The sequence below is a fragment of the Mytilus trossulus genome, chromosome 4 (genome assembly GCF_036588685.1).
Source record: "Mytilus trossulus isolate FHL-02 chromosome 4, PNRI_Mtr1.1.1.hap1, whole genome shotgun sequence".
In the NCBI taxonomy this organism is placed as follows: Eukaryota; Metazoa; Mollusca; class Bivalvia; order Mytilida; family Mytilidae; genus Mytilus; species Mytilus trossulus.
In genome coordinates, this window is record NC_086376.1 from 15611523 (window position 1) to 15637900 (window position 26378).

General features: G+C 33.1%; 1 protein-coding gene across 5 annotated transcripts; it reads right to left on the bottom strand.

The window, feature by feature from the left end:
* Positions 1–4577: 4577 nt before the first annotated feature.
* Positions 4578–18523, bottom strand: LOC134714758 (omega-amidase NIT2-like). 5 transcript variants are annotated; one of them, XM_063576285.1, is made up of 3 exons: positions 15942–16050; positions 10251–10329; positions 4578–5591 (listed from the first exon to the last, which is right to left on the bottom strand). In XM_063576285.1, the coding sequence occupies exon 3, from the start codon at positions 5536–5538 to the stop codon at positions 4705–4707; it is 834 nt and encodes a 277-aa protein (XP_063432355.1). In that variant the 5' UTR covers positions 5539–5591; positions 10251–10329; positions 15942–16050; the 3' UTR covers positions 4578–4704. The 5 variants fall into 5 exon arrangements, with proteins under 5 accessions (XP_063432355.1, XP_063432354.1, XP_063432353.1 ...); XM_063576284.1 differs by lacking the exon at positions 15942–16050 and adding an exon at positions 15840–15857; XM_063576283.1 differs by lacking the exons at positions 10251–10329; positions 15942–16050 and adding an exon at positions 18406–18523.
* Between the last annotated feature and the right edge of the window lie 7855 nt (positions 18524–26378).

The following is a 26378-nucleotide window of genomic DNA, read 5'->3' on the forward strand; positions in this document are numbered from 1 at the left end:
CGACTCAAGATGTTGCTAATGAAGCCATTTTGTTACAGAATGGCAAAAAAAAGCAATTTGTCAATAAATTTGTAGGACTACATATTCGTGGGATGGAATTTTCTTTAATGTCACAGCTTATTGTTTATTGAATTCATCCTCCTGCGTTAAGACAGTGCCTTGCAGTTTTTTTCTTTCAGTTGGTCTTCTTCAATGTCAACCATATGTACCCACAAAATTTTATCAAATTGACAAACTGTTAACTATTTTTAAAATCGTCAAAATATATATATGAAAAAAAGAAAACAAATGTAAATTACGCCAGAGCATGGGCTAAACAAGAAAAAGTTGAATTGAACCCTTTGTCAGAATGGATCAAAACAATCAGGTTTCTGATTAGACATCTCATTGATAAGTTGAAAAACTTTGTGAATGATCGACCAAAGTCCGTTTGAACAAAAAATCGAAGGACCTTGTTTGTATTGAATACCTCAGCTTCACAAAAATCCGTACAAACAACGGTAAATAACTGGCTCATCTCCGAGTTCGACTAAAGAATTGTCCAGTAGATTGACAAAAGTTTTGTCCGCAGTGAAAGAGGGTCTTCAGAAGAAATACTCTGAAACTGTTTACTCGTGTAGTGGTATTAACCATATGATGATTATAAAAACTCTAAAGTTTAAATCTCGATCTTTTAGTTCTATCAAAACTTTTTAACCCTGTAAACCACCATTCCTCATGAGAAATTGAAAATTAATCTAAAAGATATTAACCAAAATGATAGCATACGCTATAAATTAATTACTTTGGGATACCAAACGGCTTATTTTGTTAATAGTGAACATAAATGTGAAACATGCTACAGAGACGAACAGTCAAATTATCAGTATGCCGAAGTATTTTAATGACAGCATATTTGTTGAATTTGGAGGTAGACTTTATCAACAAATTTTCGGCATTCCTATTAGAGGAAACTGTGCGCCTCTCCCTTTCGACCTGTTTTTATTTTTATATGAGACGGAGTACCTTCGAAGAACCCAGATCTTTTAATTTCAGATACATTCATGATCAACAATCCCATTTTTTCTGATTGGGTTCCATTTAAATATTCTCCAGGTATAACTAGAAATTAAAGAAACAACAGACATGGCTTCCATGAAAACGTAAATAGTGCAATTTTTAAAAATTTGATAAATATACAGCAAAAAATTATGTTGTTTTTTTTTACATTCATTAACATTTGATAAATAAGAGTTATTTCTGAATAAAAAAAAATATAAATTTTTAAAATACTCATAAAATACAGAAATTCTTGTGTGGACGAAACGCGTGTAAATTTAAACCGGGTACCTTTTGTTAGCTATTATTTTTGAAACATGAAAACTTAATTAAACGCCTATTTCTACATATACAATATGTATTCAATGGCGTTGTACATAAATGACATATAAAATACAAAAATACTAAACAAAAATACAATATGTATGTACAATACCAAAAATTGAAAATTTATACTGTGATACACAAGAAAAAAAGTCAGAAAAGTTCAAAATAATTTTCGAAATACAATGTTTTCAACCGACATTTAAAAGTATCCAAAGATTCAGAGTTTTTTACATTTGTACCTAGTTCATTCCACAATTTTGGCCCAATAGTACTAAAGCTTCTATCTGAAAAAGTTTTCTTTTTGTTATATGGGACTGCATAACAACCAATAGATGACTCTGACGACCTTAATGAACGTTTCGACACTTGAGGATTTAACAAATTGATCAAATATGACGGTGCATTACCTACATGACAGTTGTACATATATGTTAAGATTTTAAATGTAATTCTGGCTTTGATCGGAAGCCAGTGTAAGTCAAACAATGCCTGCTTGGCACTGTCATCCTTAGAACGGTTTAACACAAGTTTGGCACACATATTCTGTATACGTTGCAATTTATATAAATCAGTTTGTGAAATTCCAAAAAGTATAACATTGCAATAATCTTAATGTGAAACAACCAAAGATAAGACCAAAGTTTCAGTTGCTTCTTTCGATAGATAGGATCGTATGCACTTTATTTTGTAGTAGTTCATCATTGCTGTCTTACATTTTTTTAGTAATATGGTCTTTGAAGTTTAGAGTCTCATCCAGAAAAGTTCCTAAGTACCGTATACATGTTTTTGATTTTATAACATCTCCACAAATGATTATTTCTTTTGTCTGACATTTAGAGAGTTGTTGTCGACTGCCAAAGAGAATAAACTCTGTATTCGCATTGTTCATTTTTAGTTTGTTACTGTTCATCCAGGTGTTTATATGAACAGCGCAGGCCTGTAAGTCACGAATTGCATCCATCTCATTCGTTAATGTTGGCACGAAACGTTTATTAGCAGTATGGTCGTCGGCAAATCCGTACACAGTAATAGATGGTGAAATAATGTCGAATAGGGTTCCGGCGTAGACTAAATAAAGCCAGGGACCTAAGCAACTTCCCTGTGGTACGCTACACTCAAGTTGTCGCTCTGATGATGTTGTAGAGCTGACATTTACATGACAGCTTCGAGGTCTCAAATAGGAATCGATCCATTTAAGTGCGGTTCCATTTACACCGTACTGATATTCGAGTACATTTGTCAAAATACTATGATCTACAGTATCGAATGCTGCACTTAAATCAACGGCGATCATAGCGGTGACTTCTTGATGCTCCATCCCATCGAGTATGTCATTAACGAGTCGTAGAAGGGCCGATTCGCACGAATGGAATTGACGATACGCAGATTGGTTTGTAGGAAGGAGATCATGATCTTTCACGTGTTCATTCATTCTATACGTGTGTTACTCTTTCTAATATGTTCTCCCATTTATTTGTATTGTAGTGCCAAAACTGCATTACTCTTACTTGAGCATTCTTTGAATGTTCTTTTAATAGTTTGTACTGTATTCCTGTTATGTCATGTTGTTATTTCAATATTATATTTAACATTGCCATAAAAGCGGGAGGTTTGACATACCACACAAAACCAGGTTCAACCCATCATTTTTTCTTTCTTAAAATGTCCTGTACAAAGTCAGGAAAATGACCATTGCTACATTATAGTTCGTTTCTGTGTGTATTACATTTTAAGGTTGTATTTCTGTTGTGTCGTAGTACTTCTCTTATATTTGATGTGTTTCCATCAGTTTTAGTTTGTAACCCGGGTAGGTTTTTTTCTCAATTGATTTATGAATTTCGAACAGCGGTATACTACTGTTGTCTTTATTAACATTTCATTTAAGGAATGACATATATTTTTTCTGTCTATGAAGAAATAACATAAAAAATTTGGTGTACACTGAATTACGCGCTTATCGGATTATGGACTTTCCAAATTGATTTTCCTCTGAGTTCAGTATTTTTGTGATTTTACTTTTTAGTGGGTTATTTAACCGTGTGCACCACATTTTTTATGTTATTTCGAATGGACAGAAAAAATATTACAGCTATTTCTTATAATTTAATTCTAAATTTCATTTTAAACCGTAGAAAACCATGAAAAAACGTTGATGACGTCACGGTCGCATGACTAAATTATATCTATGGGCTGATAACAAAATAACGTCAGCCAATCAGAAGACGTGTTACATCCAAAATTAAATTATTATGAAATGAAGGTTTATTTTAAAATGAAGGTTTATTTTGAAATGAAGTTTTTTTAAGTAAAATGAAGGTTTATTTTGAAATGAAGTTTTTTTAAGTAAAATGAAGGTTTATTTTGAAATGAAGGCTCATTTTGGAATGAGGGTTTATTTCAGACTGACGTGGAGATTGCTGTTAGCCAAATAAAAAAAACTATCATAATGAGCTTTCGGTTTTGCCGTATGATTAAGAACTTTCCGTTTTGGATTTTCCTCAGCATTTTGTATTTGTGTGAAATTACTTTTTGCATTTAACAGTCTACAGTAGGATTGAATTGTGTGATGTTCATTTTCTTGCCATCAGGTCTTTTGGTCAACCGAGCTAGCAGTACGTCAGTGCTTTGAGTATTATATGGTTATCTGACTAAACTGCAAGGATATTTAATGATATGGTCATAGTTTTACTTGAAGATTCGGCATTATATCGGAAATCCTTATGTGAGAACTTGAAAAAATGACTTCTTGAACCCTCAGGTTTTCATAATTCATTGTATATACTTATACCTCAATTGGTGGATCTCACTATATTTAAAATGGTGGATTATACCTGAATTCCTCACCTGTTAAACTGAAAATTCCCGATTTCACACAAAATTACAACTGGCTTTCTATGGATATTGCATTATTGTTTGTTTTTTTGGTGCACTTCTGGGTTTTGTTATTTCGTTTTTTCTTCTTCTTATAGTTGATGTGTTTCCCTTAGTTTTAGTTTGTAACTCGAATTTATTTTCTCTAAATCGATTTATGACTTTTATACAGCGGTATACTAATGTTGCCTTTATTTAGTAATACGACACACAATCTCTATTTTTCTGACTTAGTCAATTCTGTTTAAGGTTAATACGGCATGTTTATAATATTTATTATTAGTAATATGGGTTGGATAAACCGATAACTAAGGGTGCAAAAATATGAATAAACAATTGCGTTCAGACTTTACTTATTTAATTTTTTAGAAAATTCAACTACATATTCTGTTCCTCCAATGGTTATATTGATATATTTTCCCTTTTTTACAACATTTGAGTATATATCCAGTCTCTTGTGTTAAATTCTTATGTCCGTGTTACAACATTTGTCAATGAGTACATATCTGTCCTCTTCTGTGATAAAATTGGCAGTCGAGTTCTAACCTTGTCGACAAAGTCTGGGTCGATATCACAATATACAATGGCTTCCAAATGTTCTGTAGTGGCTATAACGTCTCCCCAAGGACTGACCACTGTACTGTGTCCCCATGCAACGTATGAAGCTGTTTCATCGCGAGACCCCGACACCAACGCTACATAAACTTCGTTGTCAACAGCTCTGGCTCTCAGTAAAGGCTCCATATGTGAAGGGCCAGTGGTCATATTAAACGCCCCTGGGTATACCAGGAATTTACAACCCATTTCACCGTAAATGTGTGCTAGTTCTGGGAATCGCAGATCATAACAGACTCCGATTCCGACTTTACAATACGGAGTATCAAATGTAGTAAAGTCACATCCGGGACTTAGGGTATCAGCTTCTCTAAAACGAATTTTCCCAGGAACGTCAATGTCAACCAGATGAATTTTCCTGTGTTTAGTAAGAAGTTCCCCTGATGGACTAAACACTGGACATGTATTATATACCTTTCCGTTATAGAATTCTGGTATAGAACCCCCAATGATGTAGACATTGTTATCCTTGGCTGTCTGTGCTAACAGATCTGTAGTCTGTCCTGGGATAGACTCGGCGTATTTTGGGAAACATGACGTATCGTAAGGAGAGTTAAAACATTCCGGCAATATGATTAGTTGTGCTCCATTTGTTGCAGCCTTATTAATAAGCTTGACCGCATGCTCAAGGTTATCTGATTTAACTGCCGTTACCGCCATCTGAATAAGTGCCACCTTAAAAGTCATGTCTGTTCTTTAGGCTCAATGTGCTGTTCAGGTTGAAAATGCTCATTGATATTCTGAAAACAAATTATGTTTAAAAGTTAGTGAACCGATTATTAACATGCAATTGTATAGTAAAATATCATGTATATACATGTATATAGACCCCTATATATATAAGTCGATGACATCAATACCTAGAGTCATACAGAAAAGGGGAAGAATTTAAAAAAAAATAATGACAGGTGAATTGGTTACACTTATCATAGGTAGAGGAATTCATTGTTTAAGCTTGGGAGATCGAAGTAAAAACACATATTGTCTCACTCGGTCACTGTGTGAAAAATCGAACTCCGGACATCTCGAAATGTAGTCGAAGACTCTACCGCGAAAAGTTACAATTTATTTTGATAAATTTTGACGAAATACGTATGAACAGTTATATATTTCAACAACAAAAAATAGATATTGAATGTGTTTAACTGACAAATAGAAACAAGATGATGTGGTATAAGTGTCAATGAGACAAATTTCCATCCAAGTACCAATGTGTAAAAAAGTCAACAATAATGGTCAAAGCACGGCATTTAACACGGATCATTGGCTCACATCTACAATAACTTATATAGTACACAAATATATACCGTGTATATTGAGTACTGTCAAATATGCAGATGACTAAAACATTTAGTTGATAAAGTATCAAAATATGGTTGGCTGCATAACTCCAACTCATTAGAAAATACAAGTTATTGCAGGAGGGTGCCTTCTTTTCATATACAATACACTATCATAAGAATAGAATGTAGGCATTCAATGAGTGAACATTTGTCTGTCAGATTATAAAGCGTATCTGCTACACCACTGTCATACATATACCGATATGGTAAAAGCAGCAATCCACATGATGCATAAACAAAACATTCATTATTACACATAGATTAAGATTCCTATCATTTATAACTGAACCAACAGATCTTGAGGTCATCCGGGCAGACATTAAATAAGTACTTTGATTTAATATTTTTAATATGATTATTTTTGTGATATTGAAAAATTGATTTACCCTATGTGTAATATATGTAATGAGAAAATAGTTCCTACTTTAGTTTCCTTTACACTATTTTACACCGGAAAAAAACATGCATGTTTGTGTCATTTTGGTCTTTTGAGGATAGTTGTCTCATTGGCAATGATACCACATCTTCTTTTTTATATGTTACAATCTAAAAGTTATTTGTTTCTTACCTCTCTCTCAACGTGAAAAAAAAATATTGTCTTTTTATACATGTTATATGCGTATTACAAATCGGTTTAATAAAGCCGTTTAAGCTAGCATCCGTTTACTTTAAGTAAGGTTCATATGACATTGTGTATAAGTAAATATTGTTATGTTCAGTGAAACTTTTATAAAATAAATCATCTATTTATTTTTGTACTACTCATAATCTGTTTAATTGGGTAATGTTTAGCTCATTATTGTGTTCATACGTTGGTTTTCTAGTCTATTTTTTTTAACATTTGTCACTTCGGAATCTTTTAAAGCTGACTATGCAGGAAGGGCTTTACTCATTGCTGAAGGCCGTACGGTGACCTATAGTTGCTTTTTTACATATCAATTTAGTCCCAGCAGGCACAAAACGTTGTATCAACGTTGATCCAAAGTCAGTCTTCAACGTTGTTACAACGTTGAAACTTGGGTTAGTTTTGAAAGTTGTAATGACGTTGAAATTCTGACGTTGAATCAACGTTGCAGTTTCAACGTTGTATTGACGTTGATAACATGTTGAAATCGGGTCCAGTGACGTTGAAATCAGGTCGGGTTTAGGTTGAAATCAGGTGGAGTTAGGTTGAAATCAGGTCTGGTTTAGGTTGATATCAGGTCGAGTTAGGTTGTAGTTGGGTCATTTGTAGGTTGGTTGAAGTGATGGTTTTGGGATTTACATTAATCCTTATTGGCACGTGTTCAAATACAATATCAAGATACCTGAATTATGAAATGAAAAAGCCACTTTCAAGTTTTATTTCAAGTTAGTGTCCATCAACAGTTCCTTTCTCAACAAGGGACTCCAAAAGAGAAAAGTAGACAATAACAATCAGAAACAAAGAGAAGAGACAGTTACAATATCAAAATTTTATTTGAAACCAAATATATCAATATTAAGAAAGCTTACTTTTCTAGCTCATCAATTTCTCAAGGCAAAGGAAAAAAGAAAAACTTACTACAGCACACTGGTTTGATTCTGGTTGATCAAGTTTTCCAACTTATACAAAATTATGTAAATGCAGCAAATTTGACACAGTGACACAAAATGCCTCCTTTGTTTTATGTGAATACATAGCAGGACCATAAAAAAGATGTTCTCATTTTAGGTTTTTGTAATCCGATATTTCATGTATTTACTTCTTTTTAGTTGTCTTTTTTTCATTTTTATTGATACTTGTTGATCTGAAATTTGACTTTCTGAGGGTATACCGTATGTTGGTTTTTTATTTATCTTGAAGGCATTTGGAACAAACCATACCATCAACAAGCTGTTTACTCATTCCATTCAATCATTATCTATACACCCGATACAATTGAGTAAACCGGAGAAAAAAAAGATGCACTAAATAACGTATTTCTAAATTTCACTGCCTTTTTTTACTGCCACTAAATTAACTATAGAAATAAAAAAAAAGAGGTTTTTAAAATGAAAAATTTATTTTGTTTTCATGATTTATTCTTCTGGCCTAGAAACTCCTTCTGCTCTCTGTGGGGCACACTTCAAATGTCCTGATCACTGCTTGGATATTTTGGATTCTGGTGTCTCTTTGTGGCAAACTAGAACAGCATCTGAAAGCATGGAAAAGAAATAACATACATTTGAATTACATAAATAAAGTTGTGAACTTTTACAAGCCGGAAATGTTATCAAATTCTACCAATTATAAAACAATTATTTTAGATCATAGAAAACAACATGTTCATTTGAAACAATTGTACCAACTTGCATCAATAACAAGACAAAGCATGAATCCTTTAAACCAGATCTGTGTTTGGCAATAACCATAATGTTCATATACAGATAAAACTATCAAAGATGAGAGGTGTTTAACAAAAAAATCTAAAAGACCAAAATAGTGTTTAAGAGCAGACCATTTCTATGTGTGTCAGACACACCATATCGAGTTGTATTGGAACGCATGGCTAGTTTTCGATGACACCCCCTCCCCCTTTTTCTGATATTACTGACTCTGTGCATGGCTAGATATGTTTTATGTTAGTTTGCTAATTAGAGGATATATGCAATCATGTTTTGACATGAAACTGAATTAGATTCAGTAAGAGAAGACCTTTTCATAATTTCTGTGAAGGTAAACATGCAGATAATCTGATAAATAATTTGAATGTGTTTGTTTATATTATGATTCTTCGTTAATTTAACTGTAAAATAGACTTACGCTTATATCAAGAGGTTTATACAGAAAAGTCTTCTATCTTCTTTATATTCCTTAGACGCAGTTGTTCACTATTTGTTCATCAGTCTGGTGCGATAATTTCTCGAGGATGATTTTCAAATTTTTCTAAACGGATGTTAAAAAGAGGTGCGCGTGCTTGCGTGCGCATCCAAATGTAAATATTCGGAACTCCAGTTGAAAAACCGCGAAAATTTAAAAACTTCTCAATTATTATGTCTATTATGATTACATTGTACATCGATGATATTTTAAGTTTATATATTAAATATCAATCGGTAAAAATAATTAAATAAATATACCGAATAATTTCACCTATTTTTTTAATTGAATGAAAGCAATTAAAAAAAATCGATTTGATTAAAAAAAATATAAACTAAGAATATATCATATTTATACAGATATACATATAATTAAAATAGCATGAACAGGTTTTCGAGATCTCCCAAAATATAGATAATTAATAAACCAAAATTAGATCTTCTTAATAATTGGTTAGAATTGATTTTTTTTAAGATACTTAAGAAATAAACACAAAACAAAATTAATTTGAAAAAGCCGATTTGTTTTATTGGTGATGTCTCCTGACCACTTGTTCTTGTCCAAAACTCCTTTCCATGCATAAACAATGCAATTCGGTCTACCCCCTTTTTTGTGGGATAAAATGATTGATTAGAGGGATCATGGAAGCACGACAGGAGGAAACCCCCTCACGCTTATGGCAGTCAGTGGACCCCCTTATAAGTATTATAAATTCTAGATTAGACACTTATTATCCAATCGTTTATAATACTGCAGCACTGCTCCTTGTTCGATCTGCTCATCCAATATATCTGTACCCTTCAATTTTGACAATAAGATTTTTCTGTCGCGATTGACTGACGTTAGCCCAACGTTGAATTAACGTTGTTGTTTAAACGTTGATTTTAACGACGTAAATTCAACGTTGAAACAACGTTGTGAAGTCAACGTTGAATACCATGACGTTAGATCAACGTAGAATTTAGATCGATCAACGTCACGACCATTTTTCAACCAAATTTCAACGTTGTCACAACGTTGAGTGCCCACTGGGGTATCTTTTGGAGAGTTGTCTCATCGGCAATCATACCACATTTTTTTTATATATAATTATTTAATTTGCGGTAAAATGCTGCAACTTAACACCTGCCAAAAACAGTGAACAAGTCGTTAAGTATGCCACCTTAACCAACAATTACGGGTTGAATTGACCATCAATAGATTTAGATTTTTTTTAAAATTCAATAGCTATTTACCATATGAGTGTTTATCCCGTCTGAAATCTTCTATTGGTGTTCTTTGGCCATAGCACATAGACCAACGAAGAAAAAGTTTCTTGTATATAAAAAAAAAAGAAGATGTGGTATGAGAAAACTCTTCACAAGAAACCAAATGACACAGAAATTAACAGTTATAGGATCACATAGTATACAGGAATGTTTAATGACCTTGGCTACAATGGAGATAATCCTTTATATTGTGGTCAGTGTGGTAATCCTATTTAGCACATACTCACAACTTTTCGTCCAATCAAATTGCTTGAATTTGTCTTCTAACTTTCATAGTACATACTTTTTCGTGTACTAAGTAACTACGCATGAATGACCACAAGGGTCAGATTTCATTGTATCGTAATCAAGATATGATATTGAAATACAAATTGCTACTGGCTATTGTGAAAAAAAATGTTGTGTTCCAAATTAAACTAAATAGTTTGTAATTAGTTTTCAAATTAATTTTCAAACATCCCACTATTTAATCTTTGGATAAAAAATGTTTTTGACAATTAAAAGTTTCTTTCAATTAAATAAAGAGTAACAAATATACATTGTAGTTCATTATAACTTGATTAGAGAACAATAAAGTTTTAAATTCATATTATCTTCCATGAAATTACTTTGTACACAAAAAAAGAGTGAACCTTGAAACCTTGTAAAGGGAAATAAAAGAAATTCAATATAGTTCGTCATGAATGGATTGATTATTGGTTGCTAAATGTCCAGTGACAGATATTTCATGCATGTAAACTATTCACTAGACTACCTATGGGTACATACCAGGGGCAGATCCATTCATTTTTAAACGGGTTCTAACCCAAAATTAAGGGGGAGGGGTTCAACTGTATGTTCTTAGTCAAAGCATTGATCATACCCCAAATAAGCCTTTTCCACCACCCTCTTTTGGGATCTGCCACTGTAAGCTATATCTATGTGTTTTGAAATTTATCATGTATAGTAAAACACAGCTTTATACAAATATACCAATAAACATACTTACACCAGCAACTACAATCTCTCATTCTGAAGGCAATATCTTACAATGATGATAGTGAGTAGATTTACAAAACTATGTAAATGAGCTACAGCTAGTCAGCCAAAACATACCAATAGACTAATTACAGGATTACTCAAGTTGTAAATATGTGCTAAATTGGATATTGTATAGAAAGGTATATACTATGAAAATAAGAGCTTGGGGCACAGCCCCGCGCTCTAATTTTCATAGTATATACCTTTCTATACAATAACCGAGACATAGTGGTCAGAACGTTAATCATGTAGTGGTCAAGGCTAATTGGAATGTTACGAACTTGCTTCTATTGAAAAAAAAAGATAATAAGCATGCTGCTGCAGTGAGAATTTAGACTAACTTGAAACTTTTCTGACATTTCATAAAAGAATTTGGTTAAATCGTTGTACTTCTTGTATTTGCAATGTTCCACTTGATGATTTTGTCAATATTTGTTCATTGATTTTATGGTGCATGAATGGTTTAAGTCAAGTTTGTCAGATTAAGCTAATCTCATTTCATTTTTTTTTTTTTTTCAATTAGCGACATTAAATTCGCATCTTATCTAATATTCTTGCATAATAAAAACATAAACCAATGAATTAAATTGAACTATATTGGTATTATTTCCCCTATAACATCTATCATATATTTAATCTAATTTATTGTATTTTTATGGACTTATCCCTTTTTTTAAATTTGAGTTGGAGTTCGGTTTTTATATCTTCTTTTTTTCCAGCTCAGTCAGTTTTAAAATGACCAAGTTGGTATATTCAGATTTTTTACTGCTGTTTCGCTGGACTTAAAACGTTTAAAGTAGAGGCATAACTTAGAAATGTGTACATCTGATACATTTGCTTATACAAAAATTATAGTCACGAACTGTGTAACCTTTTTTTTAAATAAAGATATCTTCATTACAAAACATCCAATAATGGAAGACAAGTGCAAGTACAATTTGATCTCGATCTAAACCCCGCCAAAGCATTCCACAGAAAGATTAAACTATTTTAAAAATGCATAATCTAAAATCGGACTGCCACCGGGAATAGTATTTGGGGAAAATCCTTAAACTAGGCAATAGTATTATGGTCTGAATGTTTAAAAAAAACTCGTACTATAGAAGCTGCAAATTTTTAAACTTTGAGTTATGCTTGTATTTCGTTTATTCATTTTATCAGATGCCATTAAAACATATTTTTAATTGTTTTATTCATAATATTTACCAAAAAAGGAGAGATTACCAACGGGATTCACAGGCGCTTGGGTCTATGATACAGATTTTTTTTTTTTTTTTTTTTTATTAAAATATTCAATTTTCTATATTTATAATACAAATCTATCACTTCTGTGCATGTCTCACCTAGTTTCGAGTGATTTGAACGACCCAGAGAAAATACCAAATTTTACTATCCATACTAAGAAACTTCTGCCTTTACTTATTCATAAGTTCTTTAGTAAAAAGATATGTATAAAAATCTGCAGACACTTTAATAAAATAAATTATTTTTTTGTAAAAGAAATCGATTATTATTGAAATATATTTTATATTTGTATGTCGAATTTCAGAAACTTAGAGAGTGGTTATCTTAAGTTATATCCTACTATAATGTTTTAGTTTTTCCTTTAAAGAAGTCAGAGTAAATTATTGTTTTGTTTATGTAGTTGTGTATGGCGAACTTGAACTTGACACAGAAGTCTACGCTCTGGTTGTTTTCAGAGTTTAACATGTCCTTTCATTTATACGAACATTTATTATTTTGTAAACAGGAAACGTTACGAGACTGTATAACCTTTAAAACATATTTCTGTGCAAATTGAATCGAAAAAAGAAGTCGCATGCAACATGGCACACGAAAAAAAGATTATATTTATATTTGGTTAATTCGGTATAAAAACATTAAAAATAACATTAACATAGAGGCATTTAAATGTGTAAACATCTGTTGTTCAAAATAACTATATGTATACGATATAAAATCGGTCAGTTAAAAAAAAAATATCTAAAGATAAAAAATAAACATGATAAATGCTGTTTAAGTAGCACATTGCACATATATAAATCGAATATTAGTAAAGTACATAATATTTAATTGCCAACACACAACAACACCAACAAAAACTGTGCATATAACGAAGTAGGAAGGCTGAACAGATGACTAGGCACTATGAAGCGCATCTGTTACTAAAGGTTTGAAGAATCCAAACATCTAGATCTATTTGATGTTTTTTTTTACTTCAGTCGTTATTCTTGATTGAATAATAATAAAATCAACTGATATGAATTTTGTCTTAGATGCATGATTTTTTTATTAGTTGTTATTGACTTTGATCTAGTTTGTAAGTAACTGCGAGAACTTTCAGATCTATATTTAGTTTCTTTTTGATATTGGGATGTACAAGTACCCAGTCACGTCCACATGTTGTTGTTTATGCATTTCTATTTGTATCCATCTTTTTCAACTGATTTTATAGTTTGTTCTTATGTTGTACTGTCACACCACTGTCCCATGTTAGGCTAACATGTGTAACCCCGCCACATTCTGTATGTGTGTGCCTGTGCAAAGTCAGGAACCTTTAATTCAGTGGTGGTTGTATGTTGCAGTGTTACACATTTTTTTTTGGTTTAATATTTATTTTGGTACAATATTTATGCCGTTAGTTTTTTGTTTGATTTGTTTTACATTTGTTATTTCGAGGTCTTCTATAGCTGACTATGCGGTATAGTCTTTGCTCATTGGTGAAGGCCCTACTGTGACCTTTAGATGTTTATTTCTGTGTCATTTGTTTCTTGTGGAGAGTTGTCTCATTGGCAATCATCATATTATTTATTTATATTGACCTTGATATTTTAGTTTAATAAAGGAAACTCTACACATATAAATATACGATAAAAGGGACGATGTACCGATCCTTTGTGTTATTTTTTGTGTTTGAATGATGATGTTCCTGCGGTGTTTATATTGTCCAACTCGTTCACTATACCCGTGTCTGTAGTGACGTCTTGGATTGCAGCGAACGTCATCTATATGTAGTACTAGTAAATGCTACCACAAATTATTTAAAAGCTTTACAAAGATATGGTTCGGAAAGATGACTGTTCCAGTAGAAAAAGTTGTTACACACGGGATATAATATATTATTTTTACGGAGATTTTATTTACCGTGTCATACGATCCTGGTAAAAGCATCGATTCTCTAAACAATTTTATTCTAAATGAACTGAAATTATATATCTTGATTATTGGTTAAATCCAACAAAATATTAGTGTTATACACATATGTAATTTGTCTGCTCTGACTATGATCGGGTTGTTGTCTCTTTGACACATTCCCCGATTCCATTTTCCATTTTATTTGGATGTTGTATTTGTACTGGTTGATATTCAGTCTTAGATGCATGATTTATAAATAAGAATATGTGGTTTAAGTGCCAATGAGACAACTAATCATCAAAGTCAAAATTAGTAAAAGTAAATCATAATAGGTCAAAGTACGGCAACTACTGAACATAAGATACCTGATTTATATTAGTTGTTTAAGGCTTTCAGTGACGAATACTCTCAAATCTGAACCTTACATCTTTACTTTTTTCAATGGTTGTTTTGTGTTGTGTATCAATCTGATAAGTTTCCGGTAATCCCTATTTAACTAAATGATGCTGTGTGTTCCTATATTGTGCTTTTCCACCACTGTTCAATGTTATGGGAGGGTTTTGTTTAGACCCACCAGGAGCATGTTATTCAGTGGTTATCGTTTTATACATATGAATCACAAGGGGTACAATCAAAATCACGTGATGGATATACACACACCGGAAGTAACAGTCGAGCAGACCGCTTGAAAGATAAGTAGTCGTATTTACTTGTTTATATCAATAAAATTTAATACATAAGGTACTGCACCGAATGTCGGATACTATCTAGTTTTGAAATACACAATTATCCTTGATGGGAAGCGTGCAGTTAATGCTTACACTTCGACACAGTTCCAAAATTTCTGTGTCGAAGTGTTTGCAATAACTGCACGCTTTCTAGCAAAAACAATTGTGTATTCTAAGACTACATACTATCCGACATTCGGTGCACTACCTTATTTATTAAATTCTCTTGATATAAACAAGTAAATACGACTACTTACCTTTCAAGCGGTCTGCTCGACTGTTACTTCCGGTGTGCGTATATCCATCACGTGATTTTGATTGTACCCCTTGAATCAGGTAGTGTTCTCGTTTCAATGTTTTACATTTGTCATTTTGAAGCATATTATAGCTTTCCTTGCGGTATGGGTTTTTTTCTTCATTATTGAAGGCCGTATGCTGAAGTATAGTTGTAAACTTTATAAGGCGTTTGTCGGGTACCTGTCGCTGGGATATTTTTCATTAGCAATCATATGACATAAAGTAAAGTAAAGTTATCTTTATTTAAAATCGGGTTGCATATATATACATAATAACAATAAACATGCATGAGCTCTTATTTTTTATATTGACAAACATCTTATAATGGTGATAGTTGATTACAAAAATCACCAAACAATAAATAATAATTGCTTACCTTTTTAACGGATGAAAAGAAAAAAGGCTGTGCTCGTTATCAATATTTTGCCATAAAAACACGTGACAAAGTATGTTAATTTGTACTAATATTCATACTCACTCTTCTTATTATTAATTCATAGTTTTAATTCTGTTCCACGAAACAAAATTTTATGTTTAAACTTCTTTGTCATCATTCACCCATGAAGTTTCCTGATAATTTGAAAACGTTTTTACTTAAAGAAAGTGCGAACATTACATAAAAATAGATCAAGGACGTACATTTTTTTGTTTACCGCTTCTTGTATGTTTGACTTTTTTTCAGTTTAGTCGGTACCCTTTTAACGATGTAACTTGTTTACTGGAACTAAAATGATAAGATTCGGCATTGTAAAAAAACACATATTTGGCCAGAGAACACAGTTATTTCGTCACAGTAGTGCATTTCTTCTAGACAATAAATTCAAATTAAAAAAATCGCACCTGCTCTTTCTCAAAAAGATTTTTACAGTGAAGTGAACTACCAGTGATACAAATAATATCAAAATTATAGAAACTTCTACCAGCTCTAACTCAAAATATTGACAATTCTGTGTTAAGGGGGTGTAAAATTCAGTTTGACAGCTTCAGACGTGATTAAATTTGACCTTTTTGAACTGGACCAAATCACTATACTTAACATAAAGATTCAGCACCCAAATTTTTTAAACATGTAATTACACCCCCTACTAAATATTTCATTCATTTAATATCAAGAAATAAATTGGGAAAGTGTATCAAATAAAACATGCAAGTTATACACTGCTTACACTAGGGACTAAAACCAAAGAGGGATAACTGTGTCATAGGACCATTTGAGAAGAACATTTGCAAATGATTGTTTGCCATAGAATCAAAAAGAAATTTGGTCCGAAAATTTCTCCTCTAAATCAATTTATAGAACAAAATGTCTACTTACAAACAAAAAAAACAGAAAAAAATAGCACCATAAAAAAAAGGAGCGGGACGTTTGCGCTTTTTCATAGGACATTTATTTACGCTTTTTATTTTGGACACTTGCGCTTCAAATCATTGGACACTTGCGCTTTTTATAAAAGGACATTTGCGCTTTGTAATATTTGGCTTTTATGACTATCCTTCCCTTTTACACGGGCTTGGAACCGTCAGATCTGACCTGGCAGAGTAAAAGTCATAATTTTCTTTATGGTTATACATTTTAAAGACACAAAACACGTAGAGTTATCACAGGTCCGTTTTCAATATAACAAATCTTAATGTAATTCATAGACTGTTGTCCAATGATACTCTTCAAAGAGATAAACCTGGCAGGATGAGTCAGGTAAAACTGTTCATTATAAACAGTGGGCATGGAAGGATTCTGGACTATTTGTCGTACACTTAACTGTATGATGACTAGAAATCGTGATTCAATATTGTCACATAATTTTCTGTCAGGTAGTCTGCAAATGGAACATCTAGGTTCAATTCACTTGTCTATGTTACAGGGAATTTGTGAAATCAGGGACAAAGATATTTATATTGAGGAAGTAACTGTTTTGATTATTTGTCTTAAATTTCTTATGATTATAAATCCTGACCCAAGATGAAACACTTTATGAATAAAAGATGTGGGCTTGACATCAAGAAGACAGAAAACTAACAGCAAAGTTAATATAAATAAGACATAATATAGGACAATATACGGACTTCAATTATAGACAATCTAGCATACTTTACATTGATATTTTATAGTGTTCAGATGTTACACTATTGTTTTAGGTAAGGGCGAAGATTGGTACCTATTTAACAGACGTTTAACCCAACTTCATTTGTTGTCACCTATATCCTATATAAGTCAGGAACCTGATGTTCAGTGGTTGTCGTTTGTTAAAGTGGTTCATAAGTGTTATTCGCAATAGATTATACCGTTGGTTTTACACTAGTCATTTTCAGGGCCCTTTATAGCTTGCTGTTCGGTTTGAGCTACCATACATTGACCTCTGATGGTTTACTTTTGAAATGGTGACTTGGATTGCGAGTTATCTCATCGGCACTCATACCACATATTCATATATCTATACGACGTATGTAAAATTCGATTCATCACCTGGTGTTTTGGTGATAGTTGCAAAAGGCCTAAAGTTGAACTATCTAAATTGCTATATAGATTTTGGATCATTTTGGATGGAAGGATCGAAACATAATGTTCAGCAACAAACAGTTCAATTCTGTGATATCATGGTACAGATATATCAGCAGACGTAACTGATAGATATAAGAAGATGTGGTATGACGGTGACAATGATGCAAATCTCCATTCAAGTCACAATTTGTAAAAGTAAACTTTAACTAGTAGTACGGTCTTTTAAAACCACGGAGCTTAGCTCACACTTTAAAGCCAGCCAACAAGAAAAACAACGGTCTAAACTATCATAAAAACGTGAAACGATAAAACACTTGTGAACCACATCAACAAACCACAACCATTGTCCTATGCACATCAGGTTGCTCTATATGACCTTGCAGCATGCTTTCAGTGATTGCTAGGATTTCTTTTATAATATAAGGTATCATGTATATCTTACTTGTATCTATGACATCTATGTTTTGTCGTCTGTAATCCCGTATTTTAATCAGCTTTGTCTGAACCTCCTAAGATCATCTGACCTTATCGAGTTATTCGTTATTTTAAATGATAGGGGCTAAAAAGGGAGAGAACCCAACCAATACTGTTGATGTTCTTTATATTGAAAGTAAGAAAAACTCGACACTGCCGGGGTTATCTACTGTTCTGTGTTAATAGTTGTTTGTCTTCTTTCTTCTATATATTTTTTATAGATAATTTTCTGTTGTTTTTTCTAACTTGTTGTGACCTCGATTTCTGTGTTAATGATGTTGTTGAATTACTGTCTCGTTGACGCATTCTCCCTACCCCAAAGTGGAATGATTTTCTGCTGAAACAAAAAGGGAATGGCTATGTTCTATAATTGCTTCTTTAGGAAACATGGGGAGATGCAAGTTCAGGATACTACGTCACATCCAAGATTACACGTTCCATTTACGCAACTGAGTATTATTCGTCGGGGGAAGTAATTATACAACGTACTCCTGGTAGCATAATTTTCGATATCTTTTGGTGTTTTAAAACGCTGTTGATTATCTTTGCAAATAGCTCCGTGCGATTTAAAAACTGTACAAAAATGGAAACGATTTCCACTTCTCAAAAGTCCATAAAATATCGTTATTATCAGCTTTACATCTAGTCAATCAATGCATACCTTTTTTTTTTGTAACATTTGTATCAAAATAATATTAGATACTGCATAATACTGCTATATAAAAATCATATTTCAAATTTGAAGATATTTTGGGAGCCTACGTAACCTGATCGTTCATCCGTGTGTCCAAGACAAAAGTTTTAATACAGATGATAATAACTTAAGTACTAGTAACCCTTGCTGGAATCTAATGAATCTTAAAGATGGATGGTATACTGAAGGTCAAAAACCAAGGTCGCTACTTAATGTAGAGACATTTTGGAGAACTGATTCCACACTGGTATTTTGCTTGATTGAAATGAAATTCGTTGAACATAAAGGGACGGAAAAGAAGCCTATTTATTTTGTCATAAAAATTAACAATATTGTACCGGAAAGTATATAAATTGAGTTTCCCTTGTCTGATTGGTATTTAATTTGAGTTCGATGAAAGCTATTGGGAAAGTTAAGATGCATCTTAAAGTATGATGGTCAGTAGATCAATGGTCGAGGTCACGCTTGCTTTATTAAGGTTTTTTTAAGAAATGATTTCCGGATAATAGCCCGAGTTTCATTTACTTAGTTTGCTTAAATTAAACTTTTAAAGATGAAAGATAAAGAGCAAAGAGGGGAAGACTAAGTACTGCTTAAGTGGTCAATATGTCAAAGGTCATGGTCACTGTTACTAAACAGGTTTTTTTTATTGAATAGTGGTTTCCGGATAGTAATTTCAGTTTCCCATGGAAGATTTTAGAATTTAAAAGCCCATACTGACTGATTTAGGACTGGCAGGTCAAGATTACAGTTACTTGAATAAGAAAGAAAGAAAAAATAAAATGATTTTCGGATTGGTAACCCACCACAAATGAACTCTTGACACTTTTTTTTTCTATGAATATATGTCGGCAGTTCATAGAACACTGGTTTACAATTGTACTTTTAATGCGTTTACAAATCCCTATGTTGTCTAATATTAACCACGAGAAATAAAATCTAAGAAACCAAATGGGGGTCTTGCAACTTTTATTATATATATCAGTCAATGGTATTTTGTGGTTCAAATGACACATAGGGATTTTCAAATTTTCTTAAGATTTATATTTGTATGTGGGTTTTTATTTTTGTTGTTGCTGTTTTGTTTTTTGTTTTTTTCTTCCTCGGCCTTCCAATTTTCTTCTTTTACATTTAAGACAATTGTGATAACAAGGCATAGTTTTGAGATGCTAGATAGGAATTAACAATACTTTATTTTTGTTAAGGGGATAGCAGGAGCACGCCTCCGGGTACGGGATTTTCTCGCTGTGTTGAAGATCCATTGGTGACCTTCGGCTGTTTTCTTCTTTTTAGTCAGGTCGGTGTCTCTTTGGAACATTCCCTATTTCAATTCTCAATTTTATATATAGTCAATGACTCGGATCATGATATTAACAGTTTGTTTACCACTAAGTATCAGATAACATAAAAATATGTCGTAATAGTGAATAGACCGACCTACATGATGGGACTTCAGTAGGGAATATATACTGCATATTATATCTATAATGGATAAAACATGCAATATTCCCTACTGGAACCCAATCATGTAGGTCGATCTATTCACTTTTACGACATGTTTTTATCTGCAATCGTCGAATGAAAACGTTTTATAAAATTACAATAACGTAACAAATATTTAGTGAACTGAGACCATGCAAAGAAACTACTTTAAAGTCAAACTTGTCCTGGAATCGTCGAATGAAAACCTTTTATAAAATTACAATAACGTAACAAATATTTAGTGAACTGAGACCATGCAAAGAAACTACTTTAATAAAGTCAAACTTGTTAACAAAAAAATATTTTTACAAGTGTGAAAACATAGTTAAGTCATAGTTGTCTCATTGGCACTCACACCACATCTTCCTATATCTATTAAGTCATTTAGAATAAAATTTCTGATTAACATAGTGATTAAATTAAATATTAAAAATGCAAAAAAGTTTCTCCATTCTTCAGTGCTCCAACAAAAAGTACAAATGACAAGAAATAATCAAACAAATACAATTTTCAGAAATATTGAACGTGAAGTCAAATACAGATGTGTAAAAAAAGAACCGTCGACAAGAAATTTGAGTATTAAACCCTGGAACGAGAATTTGAGAATAACGATTGCCTTATTTAACAAATTAATAGGGTTTGAGGACAGATACTCAGTAGAATTTTGGACGTCGGTACGCAAGAATTCACAGATGTCCCATTGGCACTCATACCACATCTTGTTATTTCTATGTCAAAAAGAAGCCAGCAATGAAAAATATTGACGATGAAGACAGGTGTTCAATCAAGTCTACAGAAGGAGAAACAAGTTTGTTTTCGTAAAAAATTAGCGTAAAACAAGGATGTATTTTTTGAAAGTCCTTGATGCCTTAGATATTATATAGATACTTCGTTCTCTAAAACCAATTAACAAGGTACAGAGAAAGAAACATAATAATTCAACATACAATGATTAAAGGGATATACACACCAAAAACACAACAAATACAAAATATAGGAGGAAAAAATAACACAAAAATAGTGAAATAGAAAAACACAAAAAACAAAAAAGGGCCTTTATATCTTTTTGTTCGTGTGAGCCAAGCTCCGTGTTTAAGACCGTACATTGACCTATAATGGTCAGTTTAGGTTTACAAATTGTGACTTCGATGGAGAGTTGTTTCATTGACATTCATACTATATCTTCTTATATCTATTTTTGATAGAACTAAAAGTTGTGCATTTTAATAAACTATGGAGTTTGCGATATTTGTAATTTTAACCGGTAAATGTACAAATTAGATTTGCTAAATAAATCTAAATTATAAAACTGAATTTAATTTGGTAGACTAAGTTCTTAGAGTTAGGTATGATTCCAGGTTCAGTATATGCTATTCACCTTTGTGTTTGTTTTTGACATCAGGTAAGGAAATCAATTCAGATGATGTACGGGAAATGTAATTACCAAGTCAGGAGCAGGACAGTTGTTTTACTTCGTTCATTTGGGTGAAATCGTATGTAATTACCAAGTCAAGAATAGGAAAGTTGTTTTACTTCGTTCCATTGGGTGAAATCGTATGTAATTACCAAGTCAGGAATAGGACAGTTGTTTTACTTCGTTCCATTGGATGAAATCGTATGTAATTACCAAGTCAGGAATAGGACAGTTGTTTTACTTCGTTCCATTGGATGAAATCGTATGTAATTACCAAGTCAGGAATATGACAGTTGTTTTACTTCGTTCCATTGGAGGAAATCGTATGTAATAACCAAGTCAAGAATAGGACAGTTGTTTTCCTTCGTTCCATTGGGTGAAATCGTATGTAATTACCAAGTCAGGAATAGGACAGTTGTTTTACTTCATTCCATTGGATGAAATCGTATGTAATTACCAAGTCAGGCACAGGACAGTTGTTTTACTTCGTTCCATTGGATGAAATCGTATGTAATTACCAAGTCAGGAATAGGACAGTTGTTTTACTTCGTTCCATTGGATGAAATCGTATGTAATTACCAAGTCAGGAATAGGACAGTTGTTTTACTTCGTTCCATTGGGTGACATCGTATGTAATTACCAAGTCAGGAATAGGACAGTTGTTTTACTTCGTTCCATTGCCATTGGATGAAATCGTATGTAATTACCAAGTCAGGATTATGACAGTTGTTTTACTTCGTTCCATTGGATGAAATCGTATGTAATTACCAAGTCAGGAATAGCGGACAGTTGTTTTACTTCGTTCAATTGGATGAAATCGTATGTAATTACCAAGTCAGGAGCAGGACAGTTGGTTTACTTCATTCCATTGGGTGACATCATATGTAATTATCAAGTCAGGAATAGGACATTTGTTTTACTTCGTTCCATTGGGTGACATCGTATGTAATTACCAAGTCAGGAATAGGACAGTTGTTTTACTTCGTTCCATTGGATGAAATCGTATGTAATTACCAAGTCAGGAGCAGGACAGTTGTTTTACTTCGTTCCTTTGGATGAAATCGTATGTAATTACCAAGTCAAGAATAGGACAGTTGTTTTACTTCGTTCCATTGGGTGAAATCGTATGTAATAACCAAGTCAGGAATAGGACAGTTGTTTTACTTCGTTCCATTGGATGAAATCGTATGTAATTACCAAGTCAGGAATAGGACAGTTGTTTTACTTCGTTCCATTGGGTGACATCGTATGTAATTACCAAGTCAGGAATAGGACAGTTGTTTTACTTCGTTCCATTGGATGAAATCGTATGTAATTACCAAGTCAGGATTATGACAGTTGTTTTACTTCGTTCCATTGGATGAAATCGTATGTAATTACCAAGTCAGGAATAGCGGACAGTTGTTTTACTTCGTTCCATTGGATGAAATCGTATGTAATTACCAAGTCAAGAATAGGACAGTTGTTTTACTTCGTTCCATTGGGTGAAATCGTATGTAATAACCAAGTCAGGAATAGGACATTTGTTTTACTTCGTTCCATTGGGTGACATCGTATGTAATTACCAAGTCAGGAATAGGACAGTTGTTTTACTTCGTTCCATTGGATGAAATCGTATGTAATTACCAAGTCAGGAGCAGGACAGTTGTTTTACTTCGTTCCATTGGATGAAATCGTATGTAATTACCAAGTCAAGAATAGGACCGTTGTTTTACTTCGTTCTATTGGGTGACATCGTATGTAATAACCAAGTCAGGAATAGGACAGTTGTTTTACTTCGTTCCATTGGATGAAATCGTATGTAATTACCAAGTCAGGAATAGGACAGTTGTTTTACTTCGTTCCATTGGATGAAATCGTATGTAATTACCAAGTCAGCAATATGACAGTTGTTTTACTTCGTTCCGTTGGAGGAAATCGTATGTAATTACCAAGTCAGGATTAGGACAGTTGATTTACTTCGTTCCATTGGGTGACATCGTATGTAATTACCAAGTCAGGAATAGGATAGTTGTTTTACTTCGTTCCATTGGATGAAATCGTATGTAATTACCAAGTCAGGATTATGACAGTTGTTTTACTTCGTTCCATTGGATGAAATCGTATGTAATTACCAAGTCAGGAATAGCGGACAGTTGTTTTAATTCGTTCCATTGGATGAAATCGTATGTAATTACCAAGTCAGGAGCAGGACGTTTGTTTTACTTCGTTCCATTGGGTGACATCGTATGTAATTGCCAAGTCAGGAATAGGACAGTTGTTTTACTTCGTTCCATTGGATGAAATCGTATGTAATTACCAAGTCAGGAGCAGGACAGTTGTTTTACTTCGTTCCATTGGATGAAATCGTATGTAATTACCAAGTCAGGAGCAGGACAGTTGTTTTACTTCATTTCATTGGGTGACATCATATGTAATTATCAAGTCAGGAAAAGGACAGTTGTTTTACTTCGTTCCATTGGGTGACATCGTATGTAATTACCAAGTCAGGAATAGGACAGTTGTTTTACTTCGTTCCATTGGATGAAATCGTATGTAATTACCAAGTCAGGAATAGGACAGCTGTTTTACTTCGTTCCATTGGGTGAAATCGTATGTAATTACCAAGTCAGGAATAGGACAGTTGTTTTACTTCGTTCCATTGGATGAAATCCTATGTATTTACCAAGTCAGGAATAGGACTGTCAGTTGTTTTACTTCGTTCCATTTGATGAAATCGTATGTAATTACCAAGTCGGGAATAGCGGACAGTTGTTTTACTTCGTTCCATTTGATGAAATCCTATGTAATTACCAAGTCAGGAATAGAACAGTTGTTTGACTTCGTTCCATTGGGTGAAATCGTATGTTATTACCAAGTCAGGAATAGGACAGTTGTTTTACTTCGTTCCATTGGATGAAATCGTATGTAAAGGAATAGGACAGTTGTTTTACTTCGTCCCGCGTTTGATTTTGTCTGGTTTTATTGGCTTCCTCTTTTTGAATTTTCCTTGGACTTCCCGTGGAGTTTGGGCAATCTAAGTAAAATATATCTTTGATTTCGTTATGCAGTGGCGGATCCAGAAATTTTCAAAAGTGGGGGCCCGTTGGCTGCATAAGAGAGGGCCTGCTCCGTTCATGCTTCAGTGACTCCCTATATAAGCAACCAAATTTTTCCCAGAAAAGGGGGCCCCGGGCCCCCTGCCCCCCCCCCCCCCCCTTCCCCTAAATCCGCGTTTGTTATTTTGAGCGAGTTACAATCGATTTTTATTTTAATACGATTGGAGTTCGGTAAATTTTTTTTACGTTTTTCAGATTGGTATAAATTGAAAAGTACAACAGTTCATAATGAATATTTATCTAACAAATGATATAACCCTTTCTTCACAAGACCTCACAGCAGTTTCAAACACTTGAATAACAATCTTCCCATCACTACACATCTTTCTTTTGTGTTAAATTCCTAATAGAAGATAAAAAGTAAAACGTTTTTGTTTAAAATGTAGGTGGGATGAATTTTATTTGGCCCAAGTTACTAAAATATAAAGAAGATATAATATTGGAGTGACAAAATAAAAAGAACAGAGATATGGTAAAATTTATAAAGTATAGCAAAAAAAAATGATTTAAACTGAAATTAGTACCAACAGAGTTCATAGACAAGTGACTCACTGTGGTGTCTATACGAAATGTCAACATACACTGATTTAAAAAGAATGAAAAATGTCTGGGATATAATCATACCTGATTATTTAAAAACATATCTGGAAAAAATACAACTAAAAGCAGCAAGAATTGATACAGGGGGATCCAACATAACATCGAGACAGTTGCTGTACCGATGACTGAAATGTCGAGAAACTCTCCAGTCTCGGCGTAATAAACACAAGTTCAAGTGTTAAAATTTCACTTAATGTTTCACAGAGATTTTCCTGATTATCTTTCTGTATTAATTTCAAATCAGAGGCTAGATCGACACGACCACAGGACTATGGGGTCTATATATTTACAAACTATATTATGCTAAAAAATCATGAATCAATCATTATTATTGATTACCAAAAGGCCGCGTTTCTACCAGCCGTTATAAACATTTGGAATAGTATTCCAGACGACATTCACCACTAAATCCTCCAAATAACAAAAAAAAAATACTAGTTTTATGGCTCAAGGAAAGGGACAGAGTTTATCTTTGATGATTTTTTTTTATTTCAACTCCCCCCTTTTTTATTATGTTTTAAAGCCCGTCTTTGTTCCTACTTCTTTAATATTAATAAAGGTTTTGGTTTATACCTAACTCGAATAATTCAAGCCCTTTCCGTGTCCGATTTTCTCCCACACGAGGGCTTGAACTCTTAGTGATCATTGGTCGC

What these genes read in the sequence shown, in the direction of transcription:
- LOC134714758 (XM_063576283.1), bottom strand. Translation starts at nt 5,538, where the DNA reads ATGACTTTTAAGGTGGCACTTATTCAGATGGCGGTAACGGCAGTTAAA.